The 21,403-nt window shown below is 45.8% G+C and overlaps 1 protein-coding gene across 2 annotated transcripts; it reads right to left on the bottom strand.

The window, feature by feature from the left end:
• Window positions 1–4,096: 4,096 nt before the first annotated feature.
• SGTA (small glutamine rich tetratricopeptide repeat co-chaperone alpha) lies at window positions 4,097–20,999 on the bottom strand. Of its 2 annotated transcripts, none has more exons than XM_084614569.1 (12): window positions 20,859–20,999; window positions 17,168–17,317; window positions 12,482–12,585; window positions 12,124–12,208; window positions 10,598–10,697; window positions 9,582–9,686; window positions 9,234–9,372; window positions 8,342–8,404; window positions 7,896–7,933; window positions 6,451–6,540; window positions 5,906–6,029; window positions 4,097–5,559 (listed from the first exon to the last, which is right to left on the bottom strand). In XM_084614569.1, exons 2-11 carry the CDS (start codon window positions 17,265–17,267, stop codon window positions 5,915–5,917), a joined length of 939 nt encoding a protein of 312 aa, XP_084470695.1. In that variant the 5' UTR covers window positions 17,268–17,317; window positions 20,859–20,999; the 3' UTR covers window positions 4,097–5,559; window positions 5,906–5,914. The 2 variants fall into 2 exon arrangements, with proteins under 2 accessions (XP_084470695.1, XP_084470696.1); XM_084614570.1 differs by lacking the exon at window positions 20,859–20,999 and adding an exon at window positions 18,225–18,402.
• Between the last annotated feature and the right edge of the window lie 404 nt (window positions 21,000–21,403).

Here is a 21,403-nt window from a genome sequence, read left to right as displayed (position 1 = left end):
CCCCTGACCGCACAAACTGTTGCACAGGGACTATGGTGAAATCTGGCCGACATTCACCCACAGCTTAGGAAATGTCGACCTGCACTAAATATTCTCCCAACCTTTGGAAAAGCTGCTGTAAATACTCAAGGCAAGGAGCAGTTAAACACCTTTAAGAGATGGTGTGTGACCCTAGGTAGTTCCCACCCCACTGCACCAGTTTTGCACCTGCCAGGCTACCGGAGAGGGCCTTCACAATCCCACAAACAAACCCCTGGTCTTATAGGTAACAGCTAATATTTTGATGCACAAGATGCTGTTTTTCAAATGAATTTGTTTGGAAAGAAGATCAGAATCCATGGGATGTAAAATAAATGCATTTTGCAGGACAACATAAGGGGAGACAGGATGTAGCTACCAGTATTGGATGGGTGTAAACACACAAAAGAGGGAGAGGAAGTGGTTTGACTAGATTAAGTACACATACCTAGGAACAAATAAGGGAAAACATTTAGGCTGAATACCCAGGAAAACTTTCCCAACAAAGAGATTTTCAACTGTGGAACAGCTGCAAGGGAGGTAGTGGAAGCCCCATCATTACCATGTGGACTGTATTAAGCCCTAAGAAAACATATGGTCAGGAATGATCATGAATTGAGTGCAAGAAGGTGGGGAGAAATTGACACTATTCCTTCAACCACACATCATCTCAAACAGCTGTGCTTCTAGCACAAACTCCACATGGAAGATCCTGCATGCAGAAGAGCCAAGTAGCATTTCTATCGTTTCCATCAGCTGACACACATACACGCGCACAAACGTAATAGTAGCAAAGCTGAAAAGTAAACGGGACAAACAGCAGCATTTCCCAGTCTGAGGGGTGGAGGTAGAGAAGAAACCAAACCTGCTTCTTTTCAAGCAAAGGAGGTTTTGGGGGCAGGGGGCAAAAAATCCTCTCAAGTTAATTGGAAATCTGCAAAGAAGATGAAAGGCAGCTGGCTTTGTGAAACAGAAGGCTCTGAATACACAAAGGTGGGGTTGGAGAGGACAGATATTTACAGCCCTAGGCAGAGGAGTCAGTGGAGTGAGACAGACAGGAAGGCACAGGCTGCACCAAGGTACGGGGAGGTAGGATGAATGATGAAGCAGGGCTCATCTGTCAGGGCTGCTCAGTGGAGAGGAAAGAGCCAGCAGAACTTTTCCCTTTGCCAGCTCCCAAATGACACAGCCACAAGAAACCTTTGCTTTTCCCTATTTACATCTGGCCTCCTTTTGTGCATGAGGGCTCAGCGACTGGCTGCGGTGACAGTGGGAAGGTGGGAATTGGGGGAAAAGCGGGTACTTATAGTTATCATAGCTACATGAATTTAGTTTATATTACTGTAGCACTTAGAAAGCACAACCATGGATGAGGGCCAAGGGACATCGTGGAGCACTTATTTTTCTCTCTAAGAGCCTCACCAGGCTCAAACTTACCAAGTATCGGTGAATTAAGACCAATATTCACTACTGAAGTTTACCTCTAGGAGTGAAAAACAGAGGCATAGCAGCACCTTAACTGGAAGGTTCAAGTTTCACATTGAGAGTCCAAGTTCTCCCTGGGACTGCTCTCGTTTAAGGGATGGACTTTGTCCAAGGGCTGAGTTTCATAGTTTGTAGTTTTTCATAGCTGGTGACAGCCACAGACATTGTTTCTTGTTGGGAGTGAAGTTATAGTCAGGCCTGACAAAGCCTGCTGTGTAGGTCTGCATCTTTCTTGCACCTGCGCAAAGTAATCATGCTTGTGAGGAAAACAGAAGTAACTTCAAAGCCAGAAAAGAGCAGTTTGTTTCCAGGGTGGGAGCCATTGATGGGGTCTGGTTATGGAGGTGGAGGCCATGGCTCTGGCTGAGAACCTCACTGTATCCATTGAGGCATCAGCTATGAATGCAGCTGCAAGGGAAACTTTTAGAACTTTTAGAACTTTCGCTCTTAGAAAGACTTTTAAACCTGAAGGTTAAAAAAACCCTTCAGTATCTGTGAACCACTGTTTAAAAAAAATTCACACCAAAAGGAGAAGAAGAGAAAGTTAGCCAATGGCTCCCACATTGAAGTTCTAAACTGCAAGGACATCACTCAGTTTCACTTTCTAGGTGTTTTATCTTTTTAACATAGTAGGGTGTTTTAAAATAAAAACATGTAAATGCATTAGTTAGTTTTAAATATAGCACTGCAGGTGCTGCATGTGAACTGCTAGCCACAGAAGGTCTCAGGGGACATAAAATGAAAGCCTCACCAAAGCACAACGTTTTCTGCACAGCATACCTGCAGTGAGAGGAGTTGCACCCCTTCAGCTTGTGAGATGGACTGTAGGTGCAGGTATTCCAGAGAGCTAGACATGACTCAATATTAGTCGTTTTCCACATGCTACACTGGATCATCCAATCGCAGCCCTTTCCTATAAAGTGGTCTCTTTTTGCTGGGAAGATGGGGGGAGAAAGTTTGAAGCCCTAAGAACAGTCTGAAAATGCCATGCCAGCTCTTGAACAGTCCACAATAAAAACTGTGGTTTTTACACACATGTAATGTGGGCTGGATGTTGTTTTTACAACACTAAATTTAAAGTATCCTTTGGGTAACCCTCAAAAAGACATAAAAAAATAAACCTGGTGACAGGACAACCCACATGGGAAAGAAGGACCAGGAGGCCAAAGCAGTAAAGTCGTTCAAAAAAATGGAAATGAAAGCAGAGTGCAGCCCCCGGTGTGTGATTCTCGAATTGTGATCTTACAGTAGCCTCGAAAACGGACGAGAGACCCCAACCATTCCTCATGCAAGAACACGCTGCAACGTGTCCTGCCGTGCTGCAGCAGGAGGGTTTATTCAAAACTGTAAAAAAGCATCAGAAAATATTCTACTCTCATCAAGTCACATGAAAGGGACGTCACCAGCCTGAAACCTAGTTGCTTAAAAATATTGAATTGAAAGTAATCTCCAGCTCCACAACTGCCCCTAAACTTTGTGGTTCTACAATTTCATGTTCCTGGTTTTAAAATTGTTTCTTCTCCCATTACTTTGGGAAAGACCCACCTAAACAAAGGACACGGACTCTAAAAGGGAAAGCAACAAAACTGTCTTTATACAATGCTGTCAAATGCACAAAAAGAATAAGATATTGTTTCACTGAGGTCTTTCATTTCTACTAATCTTAGGTGTTACTGATAAAAATCTCGAGGCAGAAGTCTGATTTTTAAATTGATAGTGTCCCTTTAAAACATTTCCGTATATATCTAAAAACAACTGCTAAACTGCAATAGTTTAAGGGAAGAATTTAGGCCCAATATTTTCCAGGAGTTTAAGTAATAATCAGCTTTTGCAACATTTAATAAATATATTTCCACCAATTTTTAAAAAAATTGCTATGGGACTAGCTAATTTCGAAGTAGCAACATTCCCCGGCAGTGATTGCATCCCAAAGGTTGCAGCACAGCGCCAATGTAGGACACCCAGACCGATACGGATTAGAAGCTGCATATAAATGAAGTGAAACTGACTAGCCAATTTTCAATAGCCAAGCTGAGCCACATACAATAGCAAATAAGCTACATGAAAAGGAAATCAGAATATTTAAAAATGTAAATTTTATCAGTCTCAGGTGGAATTGGTAACAAACGGAGAGACAGATTTCTAACTAGGTTGTGAATTTTCAGCTGGCATCTCTCCCTTGTTATTAATTTTCAATTTAACTATAAAAGATCCTGTCTGGTTTCTCTTTGCCAAATTGCTTAGAAATATGCAGGGAGAGAGTTTCAGGTAAAGGAGCAAAACAAGCAGCAAAGAGGGGTAGTGAGGGGGAAAGAAAAACCACATGTAGGTTCTGTCCGGTTGTAACTGTTGCAGTGGAAGCAAGACCTCAATCCTGCAAGCGTTAGCACCAGGGTGGATTGCTGTATCTGGGCAGACCCCACTGGAGCGAGCAGAGCTCCATACAGGTGCAGCAGTCCACTCACGAGTTATTGATCCAAGGACTGGGGCCCAAATTAATTATTCCTATGAAGAGACTGGGCAAGCCAGTCACACCCTGTGCCTTATAGGCCTTTTTGTTTTGGTCACCTCTGGTCAAAAGGGATGACAAAGAGAGCATCAAAGTATTTTATTCTCCACAAGTTACAGTGACCACAGTTAGAGTATTTAAAAAAACAAAACTGTTTACAGATGGTATCAAAAACAACAAAAACCTATTTAGTTGGACACACCTCCTGCCCCTCACTCATCTCCCAGGCTTTTTAATCTCTTACACCTACTAAGCTTTAAACTATATGATTTTTTGCACCTGGCAATATGACACTTCACATACATCCCCTGCTCTCTCTGAGTTACTCTAGTTTGAACCGCAGGTTTATAAAGTCCCTCTGAGCTTGACTAGTGAAATCTCCAGTGGATTCACTTACACATTTTGAAGTCAGTCCATTACTGGGCACCTGAACTACAGAATCATTTGGTTAATACTAGAGGTCCTGGTGGATGCAGGACATTTATTCTGGTAAATTACATGGGTCCCTCCCCATCTTGCCTGTAATACACTGTGGCATAAGCACTCTTTGCCAGTCCCACAGCTCAGTTAGTGACCAGTCAGTATATTATGGATATTCCACCAGCTCACATTCCCATGCATTCGGCAACTCGAGCCCCTCTGAAATGGGTATCTGCAACTCCCATCTCTATCACAGAAGCCTTTATCTCCGCGACCACTCACATGCAAGAGACAATAAAAACTAGAACTTCTAAAAACTTGAAATAAAAGGAGTCAAATCTTCTCCCTCCCCATCTACCGCAGAGAGGACAGCTGACAAATACAGAACCATGATTTTGTTTTAAAACACTAGATAAATTGTGTCATTATTGGCAAAAAAGATCTGAAAAAAAGTGTATCAAAAATGCTCAATTTGAAGGAGTCACAGAAAATGGTCTTACTCCAGGCAACCCCCCCACCCCCCCAAAATACACTTACATTCACAAATGCCTTTAGAGATGTCCACCATCTTAATCTCCTGTGTAGAAACCGCATCAGCAATATTGCTATGCCCCTGAATGAGAAATGCAGTAACCATAAGCGATTTTTGACACCCAGCTGTTGGGTGCAAGGAGATTCAGTGACCTGCGATAGGTTAATTGCGTTTAAACATTGGCGTCTCTTAAACATGATGAAAAGACATAAGAAGGGGAATGGAGCTGTTCGCTCCTTTTAAGCAGCTGGTCAGGAGGGTGGAGGCTTCTTACAGTGAAGAGTGCTGTGTCCTTGAAAACAGATTAAAATCCCCAACGTAGCAGGTAACAATGTGGTTGATTTTCTGAGTTCTAGAAAGACAATTGATGCTGGTTCATGTTTACTGCTTGCTGGATCTTCCAGAGGGAAAAGAGGAATTTGGGGGCAGGTGCAGGGACTAGGGGAAGAAAATGAGAATCTGTCTTTAACATGCAGGGCGTACAAAGTTTGTTTTTTTTCTGGTTTGTTTTCCTTTTTCTCTCTTTTCCAACTGGAGAAATGGCAACACACACGGTTTCCAGTTTTTTTATAGTGAAGAATTCCCATGGGTAGCGCTGCAAAGACAGGAAGACAAGACATATTTGTGATTTTTATTTTTTAAATTGCCCCTCTCATAACTCATTTGCACATAGGATGAGACTTATTTATTTGATGGCCAGCAAGGGACATGTAAATTGCATCTCGTGCCTCTACAGTATTCTTCAAAGCACTTTACAACCACTAACCCTCAGTGCCTCTCTGAGGTATGGTGCTATTGCACACATTTTACAAGTGGGGAACCAGGCACAGAGAACGGGTGAAGTAAGTTGTCCAAGGACACAAGACGGATCTCGAGTAGCCCAGCACAGAAGCCCTTGTTCAACAGACCTGGCTTGCGTAGCGGGGAGCTTATGGACTCACCTTGTATTCTCATTCCTGCTGATCCTCATTGCTAGCACTGGGGGTTCGACTCCTAATCTGACTTCGCAACTGTTCGATTAGCTCTGGATTCTGCTGCTGCATCTGCTGAGCAAACTGCTGGCCTCTAACGGAGAGAAAGCGACACCCCCAACCCAGTTTTCTCATTGCGCATGTCAGGCAGGGTGACCCGATGACCCGATTACATAGGGACAGTCCCAATACTTGAGGCTCTCTCTGATATCGGTGCCTATTACCCCCCCCGCCCCGATTTTTCACACTCACCAACTGATCCCCCTAACGTCAGGGCAGTTTGGAACACAGAATAGTCTAGCACTGTGATCAGGGGATACGGAGTTCTCCAGGGCACAAGAGCCACCCCTGTTCTATTTAAGAAAAGAAGTTGGGGTAGGTCACTGAAAGGCCGGGGGCAAGATGAGAATTTTGTGGAAGGTGCTTGGTTATAAATGAAACTTTGACTTTTGATCAAGACGACTGAAATGCATCTATTGCCCATTCAAAGAGGGGAGGAAAGTCATTCTACGTACGCTTGGATAAGGCTGGCAAGGTCATTAGGGGAAGGGCTGGCTCCTGCTGCTCCCATAGGGTTCTGGCCACCTGAAATCATCCCAGACATTCTGCAAAGAAATATTTATTGCTCAGAACAAAAGAGATGGAGATTTCACTTCCTACAAGTTTTTCGGCAGGGAAAAGTTACTTTTTTTTTTTTTTAAATTAAAGTCAGCACAAAGCATGTCAGTTTCATGATTAAGGAAGAAAAGATTTGGCTTGCTAGAACTAAATTTAAATTAAGGCGCTCCTACAATTAGCGTGAAGAGCCAGAGTTTCTCATGGGATTAAACGTAATCCTATCCCTCCCTCCCTCAGTTCTACTGCTGAATGCTTGGTCAGACATTCAGGAGAATCTTACTGAAACCCCTGCCGCTTGCCTTCTGACCTTTAAGGTCTACTGACAGTCAAAAAGCTACATACAGTAGAACCTCTCTAATTCACCCTTTGTTTATTCATTTCATCGGCGGCAGTTTCATTTTAATTTATGTTATCAACAGCACAATAGCAAGTGGGCTGTAGTATGGATATTGTAAAGATCTTAGTAATAATGGGCCTTGCTACAGAATCTGCTATTGCTGTCTTGAAAGATGTGAAGATTCTGCCTACTGCATGCATGGTTTATACAGGAGGTTCTACTGTATTAAGAGATCTGTTCACTCTGTGTCTTCAAGTCAGATCTGGGGACACTGGAAGGCCAAAGGTGTTTCAACTCATTTAAAACAGAGGGCCTATGGGTGTGCAAGCTGGAGCCTATCCTGCCTTTTGCGTCGTCAACAAAATTGGCAGTTCAGTTCCAACTGCAGAGCCTCTATTCAAAATGACAATGGAAGAGGCAGAAAGAACCAATTGGAGATGGTGACACCAGATCTTTGGCTTGTGAACCAGGACGTCAGAATAATTATAGCATCCCTAGGGTGTCATTAGAGTGACCCATTTCTAACTGCAATTGTGGGATAAATAGAAGAGTCACCCGGCTTATCTATGTATTTTATGGCCTGACAGTATGTGAGCACCTCACAAACATTCAGGAATTTGTGCTCACAGCCCTCCCGTGACACAGGGAAGTATCCCCATTTTATAGACGAGGAATGAGACAGACGTGAAGGAAGTGACGCAGGAAGTTTATGGCAGAGCCATGAATCAAACCCGGACTTCCTGAGCCCCACCTCAGTGTGGCAACTCCAAGCCACCTTCCCTCCCCTTTCTGCACATCTTTACTACACAGGTCCTTAGCATGTCAAGCCATAATGATCACAACGGGGACACAGAACAAAATAACATATTGCTTTAAATGCCTTCATACGTGTTTATGAGCCCAGAACCCACCAGAACCTAACTTCAGCCGTACCCCAACAGCCAACCAATGCACAACGTCAAACAAATGATTCAAAGAAGAAATATGAGACGGTATCCAACTTACAGCTGTTGTACTTGTGGATTGTTCATGAGGTTAGATGCCTATTTAAAAAGAAAAAGATTACATCTTATTTAAGAAGTGCCTGCATGGATATATAGATGTCGTACCATTCAACTACACAAAGTGAAGGCAGAAACACTAAGCTATATTAACAGGAAGAGTAGCGACAAGAGGAACACAGTACAGCACACAAGACAGGGCTGATAATGCAGAGCAGGGAGCCTCTAATCATGTCCTCACATCCCACACTGAAAAGCCTGTGAGTAAGTAACTGGCTCTTTAGCTTTAATTCAGTCTCCTCAAAGCAATCCTTTGATGAATGAAATGAAAATGTATCTGCTAATGAAATGTCTGAACTCCCAAGGTCACGTATCAATACATTTAGTTCCTTACATCCAAATACACAGACAAGATGCAAGCTGGCTGAGATCTAATGTGTGCAAATTTACCATGCTCATGAAGCCCGGGTTATTCAGCAATCCAGCTAAATCAAATCCTCCTGTGCCTCCAGTCTGCAAGGAGGAAACCAAATAAAAATTTAGTCAGGCACAATAACGACATCTACCTGCCTCCAAAGCAGCTCACAGAATGCTGCAATTAACCTAAAGGTGTACGTCTTTAACCAGACCTCACTACAGCTGTGAATCATTCTGTACACAGATTTGTGATTTAAACCTAAACAAGTTAAGAGTGACTGTTGCTTAAAGTTCTTCATTTATACCCTGGCCATAAGGGCCAAATTCTTATTTACACTAAAGCCCAAAGGGCCCTTAGTGCAAATGAGAATCAGTCAAGCCCTAAATACTCTGGCCTGAAAATTGAGTGTGATCAAGGATATATTCCCCTCTTAAGTTTGTCCCTTTTTAAAAGGCTATCAAGATAAGAAAACATACTTCAAAGAACTCCTTCCTTCTTATTGGTAGGAACTAATGAACACAAAGAGTTTCAGAGTTAAAGTGCAATAAGAGAGTAAACATTGTTTAGGGCTGTGAAACTCCGCTTTTTAGTTTCATTCTTTCTAGGCATTTTCCGGATAAGCTGCTGTGTTTGGGTTCACAGCACTGCAGGGAAATTATTCTAACTGGGTTTTAACTATGTTATAAAACTGCCTTTTCCCCTACTCCTCTCCACCATCACCACCTTATACATTACACCTATATTCCAGACTTAACCCAAGTTAAAAACATCCCTATCACATACCGGGAGACATTAATGGAGCAGTTAGAGCTGGTCAGTAACACTTTAAAGTAGCACAATGAAGACATTTCTTTTTCTCCCCCCAACCCCGCACCCGAGCATAATTCTTGGCTTGGCCCTCAAACAGGATGGGAAAGAACTTACTGGACTAGGGGTTTCTTTCATTTTCTGTTCGGCTATTTTAAGGTTTGATTTGTACGTTTCGTTGTCTGGATCCAACTCCAGGGCTTTTTTATAGTAAACGACAGCTTCTGCGTGTTTGTTTAAACTAGAGAGGGCTAAGCTATTGACAGAGGAAATAAAATGAAGAACCATTATAGAAGGTTACATACCAATTTGTGGATTTTTTTCAACGATCCACAGACCGTCAAGCACTGGATATCGCCTAGTTAGCATTCTGGAGTAGAGCACCACTACCAGTATCATTGCCACAGGACTTGCCATTCATTTTTAAGACAACACTGTAATAAAAAAGCCATTACCAGTACCTACCCCATTCTGCCATAAGCTTTGCTGTAGTTCGGATCAATTCCTATAGCTCTTTCACAGTCTCTGACTGCTCCAGCATAGTTTCCTAGTTTACTGTAAGCAGCAGCCCTAGAGAGAATGGAGAAAGCAAACCACAGGAAGTTTATTGGGTCTGAATATGCCAATCAAAGTCACCCTTCATGCTCCCTCTTCAGTGCCCAAGGGAAGGTTTAAAATTAAAACCTCACTTCAGCTCAGATTCTAACTTGGGTAACAACCGACTGCCATCCTCAGCTCCCACTGTAATTTCAGGGGAATGCACTACTCTCCTCCTTCATTTTCTGTCCCAAACATACCATGGAGCATGGCTCCATCCCTGCGCCATCTCAGAGTTGTCTGATGAGTGAAGGAGATGTGTCTACTAGTTTGTAGATCTGTTCAAACTGGTATTTTTCAGGATGGAAAGTGATCTCTTAGTACATGCCTTGATTTCTCAAGTCATAATAACGTTTATGCTCCCCCCCACACACACACAGGTGGAGGCAAAAATATATATATATAAAAATACTGGAATATGCTTGTTCATGCCTCAACTTCTATTGAAGGTGCTCAGCACCTCATAAGCTCAAGCCTCAATGGTCACATGATACTGCATGTTGAATTCCTTGAAAACCAGTCCTTCAATCATGATCAACACAACCTTTCCAAATCTGTGCTGTCTGCCTCAGTTAGAAAGGGATATTGGAACAGAGTCAGACAGTGTTACTTGGTATCCATTTATCTCACCAAGTGCTTAATAGGACAGGGATATGGAAAACAGCCCTACCTAGAAATGACAGTGCCACAAGGCAGGCACAAGTCAAAGAAAAACACGCCAGCACAAGTTTACAAAAGACAAAGGACAAACAAACTAAGAACAGCCTGATAAGGTTCAAATCAGGAGTCTCACCATTGTTCCATAAACAATGAAAAATGAGCAAGGCTCAGAATATAAGAACGTGAATATAAAAACCCACAGAGAAAGAATTAAATGTCAGTACCTGTTGCAAAAATATACTGCATTTGATGGATTTAATTCAATTGCTTTTGCGTAGAAAGACACAGCACCTTCAAAGTTTTCTGCCTTCATTTGCTCATTACCTAAATGTAAAAACAACGGTCTCTGTAACAAGTCAAACAGATGAAGCAATTAGAGCAATGGGCTGGGGTCTCAATTTTTCTTGGCCTCTGCTTAAAAAATAATGCAAAAAGGAGCATGTAGATATGTTGAAAACTTCACCCTTTTGCACAACCCTTAGAACAGGGGTTCTCCACCTTTTTCTTTCTGAGGCCTCCCCAAACATTCTATAAAAAACTCCACAGCTCACCTGTGCGTGCTACACCAACTGTTTTCTGCATATAGAAGTCAGAGCCAGCATTAGTGGGTAACAAGGAGGGCAACTGCCTTGGGCCCCATGCCAGGGGGCCCAGTGAAGCTAAGTTGCTCAGGCTTCAGCCCCAGGTGGCAGGGCTTGGGGCAGCAGGGCTTCAGCTTTCTGCCCTGGGCCCCAGTGAGTCTGATGCTGGCCCTGCTTGGCAGACCCTCTGACACCTGCTCGCGGCCCCACAGCCACCTGGCTGAGAACTGCTGCCTTAGAATATGAGCAACTGGGAGATCTGCTCAGCAAACAGTGCAGGGAGAAGTCTCCAGCAAAGAAACTGTGGGCCTTTTGGCATTATGCGGGTTCCATGCTAACCACGGCTATTTCAGAAGGGATTCTGCCGGCTCCCTCATTAATTTCCCTTCAGCTTCTTTCAAGCCCACAATCACCGTAACAGCTTTCAATCTCCATCCACAGATTCATTGAGCCAGGCAGCACTGCTCTCACTGGCCACTAGGGGTGCTGCAGAGTGGGGACAGTTTCACTTTCCTCCAGGATGAGCATGTGGTCTTAACATTGCAGGGAAAAGGGGTTACAGTCGAAAAGAAAACAGTGCGCACCTGTGCCATGTTCCACTCAACACGTTCTTTTCCAGGATGCAATGATCAGAGCGAACGCTAACCGGATCTCCTAGCTAGATTCCAACTGGAGCCACTACATTCTGCCACCTAAATATACTTCTGCAGTTTTAGCTGAATGTAGGATTCTGCCCCTCCTGCTTGGGAGCTGCTGTGTTCTGCTGAAGAGCGGCCACATGCCCATGCAGAAGGCGCTGCCGTTAGGGGGTGGAAGCAGTTCCTATACATACCATCTGAACAACATTCCAGCACCCTTTTGCTTCAGCAGCACTATGGGAGACTGGCAGGACAAAGGCATCCTCTGTCATCAGAGCATAAAAACCGGAGAATCGCCCACATGGAGGGCGCATTCTCTGACTCTCCGTGGGTATACAGAGATGAACCCATTCTTAACTCCACCCTACTGCTCCTAATTACATCACCTCACACAATTCCTCTTCCTTTTTGCGGCATAGACCTTCAGATACTTTGAGTTAAGCCTGCCTGCCTCCTTCGTTGTTAGTTGCCTATGCTGTATATATCATGTTATCCTTCCCCTGTCCATGCACCAGCCCCATATGTGGTTACCTTCAGTCTTAAGTCTTTCAGCTTCAGCTATGTCTTCTTCCGAGGGGGTGACTGGTTCAGAATTTGTTCTGACGTAATGAGGCTCCTTATAATATCAAAGCAGAATGAGAAAGCTATGCTTTATCATCGGCAATTACTATAAACCAATGCTCCAATTTCCCTGACACTGCATCTTTAGGAGTTAAATGCTTCCAGCTTTTGAATCCCCCAACAGGGGGACACATTTGTGAAATTAAGCACACTGGACAGCTTTCCACTGTCTTAGTTGAAATCTCAGGTCTATAATATTATTAATAAATACCTTGCGCTTAGACAACAATTTTCATTAGTAGATCAGAGAAGTCTGCAGGACACAAACCTTTTCTGTAGCAGCTTCAAAAATTTCAGGGAGAGTTTGAGACACAACCAGATCTTGATCTTCCATGGATACTCCAAAAGCAGTCTCCAGGCATTGGATTGCAACTGGGGGGAAGGAAGGTGGGCATTTAACATTTCCCACATCCTCTAAACACCAGTTTGTGTCATTCCCTCCCTCCAGTGGAATCTGAATTTATGAAGATACCAGAAATATAAGTTTATATGAAGCAGATTACATATCTGGGGCATAATCTCAAATCCAGCTATGGAGTGCTAGTCTGGAACAGCTGAGAGCGCCTAGGACTACGGGGATTTATTCCCATATCTGCTACTAGGCGTGAGAGAGATCTAGGGCAAATCATTTCATCTCTCTGCCTGTTTCCCCATCTGTAAAATAGGGACATTACGTACCTTTCAAGGATATTGCAAGAATTAATGTTTGCTAAAGTGTTTAGGGAGGGGCCCTTCAATGAAAGGAGTTATGGAAGCAGAAGTATGACAAAGAAATAATTTAAAAGGGCAAAGTTATTTTAGGACAGGTTGCCAATAGGAAGAGAAATGTGGAACCACAAGAGAAACCCCCCCATTTAGAAATAAAGAGAATTGCAAAGTTTACAAGGTATGTGAACACAAAGGTAACCCTAAAGGAGTTGCGGTTGTGTAAGCAAAACATTTCTAGCTAGGTACTTATATGGCCCCATCCTTGTAGTATCTGACAGCCTCAGAAACAAATGAATTTATCCCTACAACATCTCAGAAAGAATGATCCCAGTTTTATAAATGGAGAAACTGAGGCACGGAGAGATTTAGTGACTTGCCCAAGGTCACCTAGGGAGTCTGTGGCAGGGCTAAGAATTGAACCCAAATCTCCTGGAGCCCAGTCCAGTACCTTAGCCACAAAAGATCATCTTTCCTTACATCAAGGATAACACCATGTTGATTAGAGCATCTGAAACCTCATGCACAAGCCATTAGCTGTTGAGCACAACGCACTTTCTAAAGGATCAGAAGACTGAAGCAGTCCTTTGGCTACAGTGGCAGACAGGTGCTTGAATGAACATTATCTTGCTGAAACTGGCACATGCTAACATGCCAGTGTTTTCCCAACACACTTAACGGAGCTGTGCAAACCTTGGCTCCAAGGACAGAGCTTCTAGAGTGAGTCACAAGGGCAACCTCCCCATAGTCTCAGATGACTGAGAGCAGCAGAATATGGACCCTGGAATTCGGAAAAGCAGACTTCGACTCCCTCAGAGAACTGATGGGCAGGATCCCCTGGGAGAATAACATGAGTGGGAGAGGAGTCCAGGAGAGCTGGCTGTATTTTAAAGACTCCTTATTGAGGATACAGGGACAAACCATCCCGATGTGTAGAAGGAATAGTAAATATGGCAGGCGACCAGCTTGGCTTAACAGTGAAATCCTTAAACACAAAAAAGAAGCTTACAAGAAGTGGAAGATTGGACAAATGACCAGGGAAGAGTATAAAAATATTGCTCAGGCATGCAGGAGTGAAATCAGGAAGGCCAAATCACACCTGGAGTTGCAGCTAGCAAGAGATGTTAAGAGTAACAAGAAGGGTTTCTTCAGGTATGTTAGCAACAAGAAGAAAGTCAAGGAAAGTGTGGGCCCCTTACTGAATGAGGGAGGCAACCTAGTGACAGAGGATGTGGAAAAACCTAATGTACTCAATGCTTTTTTTGCCTCTGTCTTCACGAAAAAAGGTCAGCTCCCAGACTACTGCACTGGGCAGCACAGCATGGGGAGGAGGTGACCAGCCCTCTGTGAAGAAAGAAGTGCTTCGGGACTATTTAGAAAAGCTGGACGAGCACAAGTCCATGGGGCCGGATGCGCTGCACCCAAGAGTGCTAAAGGAGTTGGCGGATGTGATTGCAGAGCCATTGGCCATTATCTTTGAAAAATCATGGCGATCGGGGGAAGCCCCGGATGACTGGAAAAAGGCTAATGTAGTGCCCATCTTTAAAAAAGGGAAGGAGGAGGATCCTGGGAACTATAGGCCAGTCAGCCTCACCTCAGTCCCTGGAAAAATCATGGAGCAGGTCCTCAAGGAATCCATTCTGAAGCACTTAGAGGAGAGGAAAGTGATCAGGAACAGTCAGCATGGATTCACCAAGGGCAAGTCATGCCTGACTAATCTAACTGCCTTCTATGACGAGATAACTGGCTCTGTGGATGAGGGGAAAGCCGTGGACGTGTTGTTCCTTGACTTTAGCAAAGCTTTTGACACAGTCTCCCACAGTATTCTTGCCAGCAAGAAGTATGGGCTGGATGAATGGACTATAAGGTGGATAGAAAGTTGGCTAGATTGTCAGACTCAACGGGTAGTGATCAATGACTCCATGTCTAGTTGGCAGCTGGTATCAAGTGGAGTGCCGGAAGGGTCGGTCCTGGGGCTGGTTTTATTCAATATCTTCATAAATGATCTGGAGGATGGCGTGGATTGCACCCTCAGCAAGTTTGCAGATGACACTAAACTGGAAGGAGAGGTAGATATGCTGGAGGGTAGGGATAGGATACAGAGGGCTCTAGACAAATTAGAGGATTGGGCCAAAATAAATCTGATGAGGTTCAACAAGGACAAGTGCAGAGTCCTGCACTTAGGACGGAAGAATCCCATGCACCACTACAGATTAGGGACTGAATGGCTCGGAAGCAGTTCTGCAGAAAAGGACCTAGGGGTTACAGTGGACGAGAAACTGGATATGAGTCAACAGTGTGCTCTTGTTGCCAAGAAGGCCAATGGCATTTTGGGATGTATAAGATGGGGCATTGCCAGTAGATCGAGGGACGTGATCGTTCCCCTCTATTCGGCATTGGTGAGGCCTCATCTGGAGTACTGTATCCAGTTTTGGGCCCCACACTACAAGAAGGATGTGGAAATATTGGAAAGAGTCCAGCAGAGGGCAACAAAAACGATTAGGGGACTGGAACACATGACTTCTGAGGAGAGGCTGATGGAACTGGGATTGTTGAGTCTGCGGAAGAGAAGAATGAGGGGGGATTTGATAGCTGCTTTCAACTGCCTGAAAGGGGGTTCCAAAGAGGATGGATCTAGACTGTTCTCAGTGGTAGCAGATGACAGAACAAGGAGCAATGGTCTCAAGTTGCAGTGGGGGAGGTTTAGGTTGGATATTAGGAAAAACTTTTACACTAGGAGGGTGGTGAAACACTGGAATGCGTTACCTAGAGAGGTGGTGGAATCTCCTTCCTTATATATTTTTAAGGCCCGGCTTGACAAAGCCCTGGCTGGGATGATTTAGTTGGGGTTGGTCCTGCTTTGAGCAGGGGGTTGGACTAGATGACCTCCTGAAGTCCCTTCCAACCCTGATATTCTATGATTTATGACTTTAGGGAGGAAAAGAATCAATGTAGCCCACAGATGGCAAAGCAGATCTACACTCCTGCAAGGATACGCAGCATCTGAAGTGCTGAATTATCGTTTGCTTTTTTTTTGTTTTTTTTTTTTAAAGTTAAATGCAGAGGATTAATTTCTCCTTCCTAGCTCTTTGAGCTGCTTGCTGTAGCCTCTCTGGCTATACACTGGCAATGCCAGAGATACAAAACAAAATGGGCAACTCTTCCAACACTGGCTCCTGCCCCCTCTCTTTCACATGTTGTTACCTACCAACGTTCCCCGTCCCGGGTCAAGGATGGTGCATTAAGGGCAGACCTAAGGAGATGCTGGAAGAATTCGGCCTCGCAGAGTCCCTCTACCTTGTATCTTTATGTACACAGCACCCTGCACTTGAAATAACTTTTCCATGCTTGAAGGAACCTTCTCTACTTCTCCTTTGCCTACAACGGTCACTCCCTCTCCTGGCTCTGGCTGCACCCTCTCTTTCAAATAGTCTGTGTGTGTGCTGCATTTGGGTGAAGGGCCATATGCTCCCATCGCTGCACAGCCCTCCCATAGAGTCTGTAATACCCAGGGTCCCCCACTGGGAAGGTTCTTAACATCAGGGTTGGAAAGCTTCCAACAAGTATAAGGCATTTATTTTTAGCACTGCATTGTACTCTCAGAAGCTCCCTGATCTTTCAGGCTTGCAGAGCTTTTTGAGACTTAGGGCTTTGTCTACACAGTGGGATAACGTGCACCATGGGGCGTGATTTCTAAAGCGCACGAACGAGTTGTGCATTAATTGGTCTGTGTATACCTTGCTGGTGAGCACCAAATACATTAAAGCACACTAGGAAACACTCAGTGCATACCTGCAGGTTCTACACGGACCCATTAATGCCCAACACATTCATGCATTTTAGAAATCACACTTCCACAGTACGCATTGCCCCACTACAGGCAAGCCCTTATCCAAGACCTAATGTGGCAAGTCTCAGACTTCGGATGAGTGTAAATTTCAATTGCCATACATATATATTCCTTTCCCGGGTTAGCCTGTGCTTCTCCTGGAAGAGGCTAGCAGGAAAGTTCTTCTCTTGTCTGGCTGCTTAACATTTTGGGTGCCTTCTCACCACGAGTTTACATAAGACAAGATTTCACTTCATCAATTCCGAAGGCTTAGGGACTACAGCACCACAGGAACTGCACAGCTGAACGGGAGGCAGATAGTGAGGACTGATCTGCTAGGGTCCCCCAAGAGCCATGGAGCAGAGGTCAAGTAGCACTGCTCTAGAAGGCATGAACAGAGAAGGACACCCACCCACTTACCTTCCAAGCTCTCCTGGGCATCAGGAGAGAGACCCCCGTTCTGTAGCTGGTCATGGAGGAACTGGATGATGGAGTATGCCAGGCGCCTCTTGTCAGCCATTTCGTCTCGCCGTCAGAACTTTTTGCTCTGATTTCTCTTAATAAAAAAATCTACAGAAAAAAAAATGGTTCAATTTAATGAGCAATAGGGCAAACAGCGAGGTTCTACCAAGTAGAATACAGCTTTCCATGCAGAGGAGAAGGATGGCCCACTGGTTAGGGTGCTAGCCTACAATTCCCAGTTCTGCCAGAGACTCCCTGTGTGAGCCTGGGCAAGTCACTTCATCTCTGCCTCAGTTTCCCACCTGTGAAATGGGGATAATAGCACTGCCTGCCTCACAAGGGTGCTGTGAGGCCAAACATGAATGACTGTGAGGTGCCCAGATACTACGGTGATGTGGGCCACTTAAGTACCCTTGATACACCGGTCAAGACAGAAACCACTGAGCACTTGAAAAATCTAGCACAGCCCCCTACTCAGGGCATATACAAAACACCATTTCAGAGAGGGGAAATTGAGCCCAAGAGGCAACATGATTTGCCCAACATTAATATCAGAGCCTGGAAAAGAATTCAGGGATACCCCACTGCCAGTCCACTAGCTTACTACCATGCTCTGGGTATTTTTGGCTCCTACGTAACTTGACCAGGTTAACAATTAAAGAAACTTAGTACAAGACGTTCTGAACAAGTGATTGGGCTCAGTTAGCAGGGGAGCGGGTAAAGATTCAATTAAACTTTGCAGAGTCTAAATTTCAATGAGACACCGGAACAAAATACTAGTCACCTGAAAAGAACAGATCAGAACTGAGTGGGACAAGCTATCACTGCTGACCTCAAAAGTGGGAGGGAAATGGAGATAAGGTCTTATGTCAAGCTCATACCGTGACTTGAGATCACACCCATCAATGCCAGCTGACACCAGTGGTGTGGCACAAAGACCAATTTGACCATGAAACACTAAATGGAAAACCCTTCTGCCCAGATGGGCATTAAAAAGGTTCCACAAGACACTTACCACCATATGGAGATGAGCTTGTTTGCTGGATAATAGTCATTCTACTGTTCCATGTGTGATTTTAGTGCTTGAGAGTCCTGGGGACTGAAGTCCTCTATCCACATAAGATAGACACAGCATGAGAAGGGAGGGATAGCTCAGTGGTTTGAGCATTGGCCTGCTAAACCGAGGGTTAAGAGTTCAATCCTTGAGGGGGCCATTTAGGGATCTTGGGCAAAAATTGGGGATTGGTCCTGCTTTGAGCAGGGGGTTGGACTAGATGACCTCCTGAGGGCCCTTCCAACCCTGATCTTCTATGATTCTATGTGCGGCAGCAGGACAAGTTTCCCCACATACCCTCAGCCAATGAACCTGAACCTTAACCCCTATCTAGTTTAATTAGAAACCAACATCATACGATTCATTAAGTTATTCAATCAACAAGATACTCCCACCCACATAAATACTACCTGTTTCTCAGCACAGAGAAACTCTGATCAGTCTCACACTGAATGGAAATAAATGGGCTTTGTTAAATCATTTCACAACTGTATAAATGCAGGCACCAGTAGGGCTCATTTACTGGGAGGAAAAAGTTTCTATCATTCCTTAAACTTAGAATAGTGTGTCCTGGGGCAGAAAACCCTGATCCATACAACAGCCATGTAACACAGTAAGTGATCGAAACATATTTAAAGTCTTAGATAGAAAGTGTCTTTACAAGGACACTGGGTGCTTAGCGCACGAACAACGGTCACATGAAAGATTCACAACAATTTCTGTGCCTGCCAGCTGGAAACTACTGAAAATGATTAGATTCTCTTCCACAACCAAAGAAAAACACACAGATATCCCAGTCAAAATCTTTAGTACCATTACCTATCAATTCTCCATGGACAGTTCAGGTGAGTAACTATTAACCCACAATTTCTCCTCTTTCCTGAAACTTGGGGCCAGTCTAATAAATCAGATGGCACGTCAGATCATTTTACAGAACCGATCATCCATAAATTTAGCAACTTCCCTAAATCTTGTGTGAGTGAATGTGTGTGTGTGGAGCGGGGAAGGGGGGGTTAATGAAAATCTCCTCCCCAACTTCTTCAAAAAGGCTTTTCTCTCTCTTACTTTGAGATCCTTGCATGGAAAATGTTAAGAAATGCAAAGTATCATTATTACTCTTACACAGAACTTACCCACAGAGGCCTGCACTAGTTTGCAACTGCAAAGACGTACCAAACGTTCTAGTCTTCAGGAAGGTTTCAAATCCTACCATCAGAGTCACCTCTGCTATTTCAATACAAGACAGCCACCCTTGCTTTTAATCAAATTTAAGAACATAAGGCTATCACCAGTTCCCAGGAACTCCTGCAGAGATGTACTTTTTTCAAAGGCCATGTCTACACTATAGACTTCTGCCAGAACAGCTATGTTGGACAGAGTTGTGATCCTTGACCCGCGTACTGGAAGAAGCCCTAAGACAGATCCAATTATACTGGCATAACTGCACATTGGCTGGTTTTGTCTGAGGGTACGTGAAATAAGCTAGATCAGTAAAAATTGTGGTTTGCGAGTATAAGCTGTCACGCGAGGAGCACTTTGCTGGCATAGTAACCCAGTAAAGCACTCTGAGTTCAGACATGGCTTAAAGCTTGCTTACAGTTTTTGTACTGGTATAACTGTGTTGGTTTGGGATGTGATCTCCGGGCCAATACTGTAGTGGGAATACAGTTATACTGCTATAAACATGCTTCTATTGGTACAGCTTGTTCCCCTCCCCATAGACGATTAAGCTGCAATGGTATAAGCACATTTATACTGGCATAACTACACCCACAATAGGTGGCTGTACGGATTTCGCTACAGGGATACAGTTAAAGCGGCCTAAGGGTGATGGGTGCAAGACAGGAGACGTGCATCAGAGCTTCCACATTCACTTTTGCTTTCAAGAAAACAGACTCAGCTGCCAGCCGTTATTTAAACCCGACCCAAAGAAAGCCCCAGGCCAGCAGCTGCTTTCAGAAACAGCTCGCCTGGGGAACAGGCATCCCATAGCAGTTTCAATAACCGATATCTCCCGCCAGCGTCCCCCTCCCCACCCAGCCGGCTCCCTCGTGCAGCGCCCCCTCCTAGCTCCCTCCCCCCACTCCCCCAGCCCCATTTCCCCCCCCAGCCCCACTCCCCCAGCCGGCTCCCTCGTGCAGCGCCCCCTCCTAGCTCCCTCCCCCCACTCCCCCAGCCCCATTTCCCCCCCCAGCCGGCTCCCTCGTGCAGCGCCCCCTCCTAGCCCCCTCCCCCCACTCCCCCAGCCCCATTTCCCCCCCCAGCCGGCTCCCTCGTGCAGCTCCCCCTCCTAGCTCCCTCCCCCCACTCCCCCAGCCCCATTTCCCCCCCCCAGCCGGCTCCCTCCCCGCAGTCCCCCCTCCTGGCTCCCTCCCCCACAGGCCTCCGCCAGCTCCCTCCCCGCAGCCCCCCTCCTCCTGGCTCCCTCCCCCCCACAGCCAGCTCCCCACAGGAGCCCCGCCCCCCAGCAGGGACGGGAGGGTGAGGGGGGGCCGCTCCCGGGCGGGGGGCAGGAGGACGGGGACGAAGCCGGAGCCAGCCCCAGCACGGGGGGGGGCCCGGGGGGCCCACCCCCAAGTGCACCTTGCTACTCACCAAGCGCCTCCGAGCTCCTCTCGCCCCCACCCCAGCCAGGCGCACCCTGCGCAAGCGCGCAAGGACCAGATCCCCTCTGGGCCACCCGCCCGCCTCTCCAGCTGCGCAGGCGCCCAGGCTTCCCCGGAGCCTCCCGTCAGCGCCGCATGCGCCAAGGGGCGGGTCGGGCCAGCTCCGGTTGGCGCGCAGGCGCATCGCGTCTCTCCCCGCCCCCAGACGGTCACACGGAAGCGGAAAGGGCGTAACCGGAAGTGCCCCGAGCCAGGCGATTACCGTCAGGCACTGACACGGAGGGGGGGGAGTGCGCACCAATGCATTGTGGGATCGCGGAGGGTTCCGCTCTTCCCCGACATTTACCATAGAGAGGTAGCGCGGGGCGGCGCTCATGACACACATAGAGAACTCCGCCCCGCCCCTCGTGCTTTGTGACAGGGGGCGTTTGCCCGCCCCAGGCCCTGCCCCCCCCCGCGACCCCCGCTGGTCTCATGGTCTCTGCCCCCCTTGTCCAGCAGCCCCTCAGCACCCTGCCCCCCACAGCCACCCCC

This window comes from Lepidochelys olivacea (genome assembly GCF_965140295.1).
Source record: "Lepidochelys olivacea isolate rLepOli2 genome assembly, chromosome: 25".
In the NCBI taxonomy this organism is placed as follows: Eukaryota; Metazoa; Chordata; order Testudines; family Cheloniidae; genus Lepidochelys; species Lepidochelys olivacea.
Note: the sequence above shows the minus strand (reverse complement) of the source record. Positions and strands in the feature narration are given on the sequence as shown.

Coding starts and splice junctions, on each gene's coding strand:
- SGTA (XM_084614569.1), bottom strand. CDS start 17,267: ATGGCTGACAAGAGGCGCCTGGCATACTCCATCATCCAGTTCCTCCAT. Junction 9,687..10,597: donor GCAGTATATTTTTGCAACAG/GTACTGACATTT, acceptor CATTCTCTCTAG/GGCTGCTGCTTACAGTAAAC. Junction 9,373..9,581: donor AAAGCTTATGGCAGAATGGG/GTAGGTACTGGT, acceptor CTCTGTCAATAG/CTTAGCCCTCTCTAGTTTAA.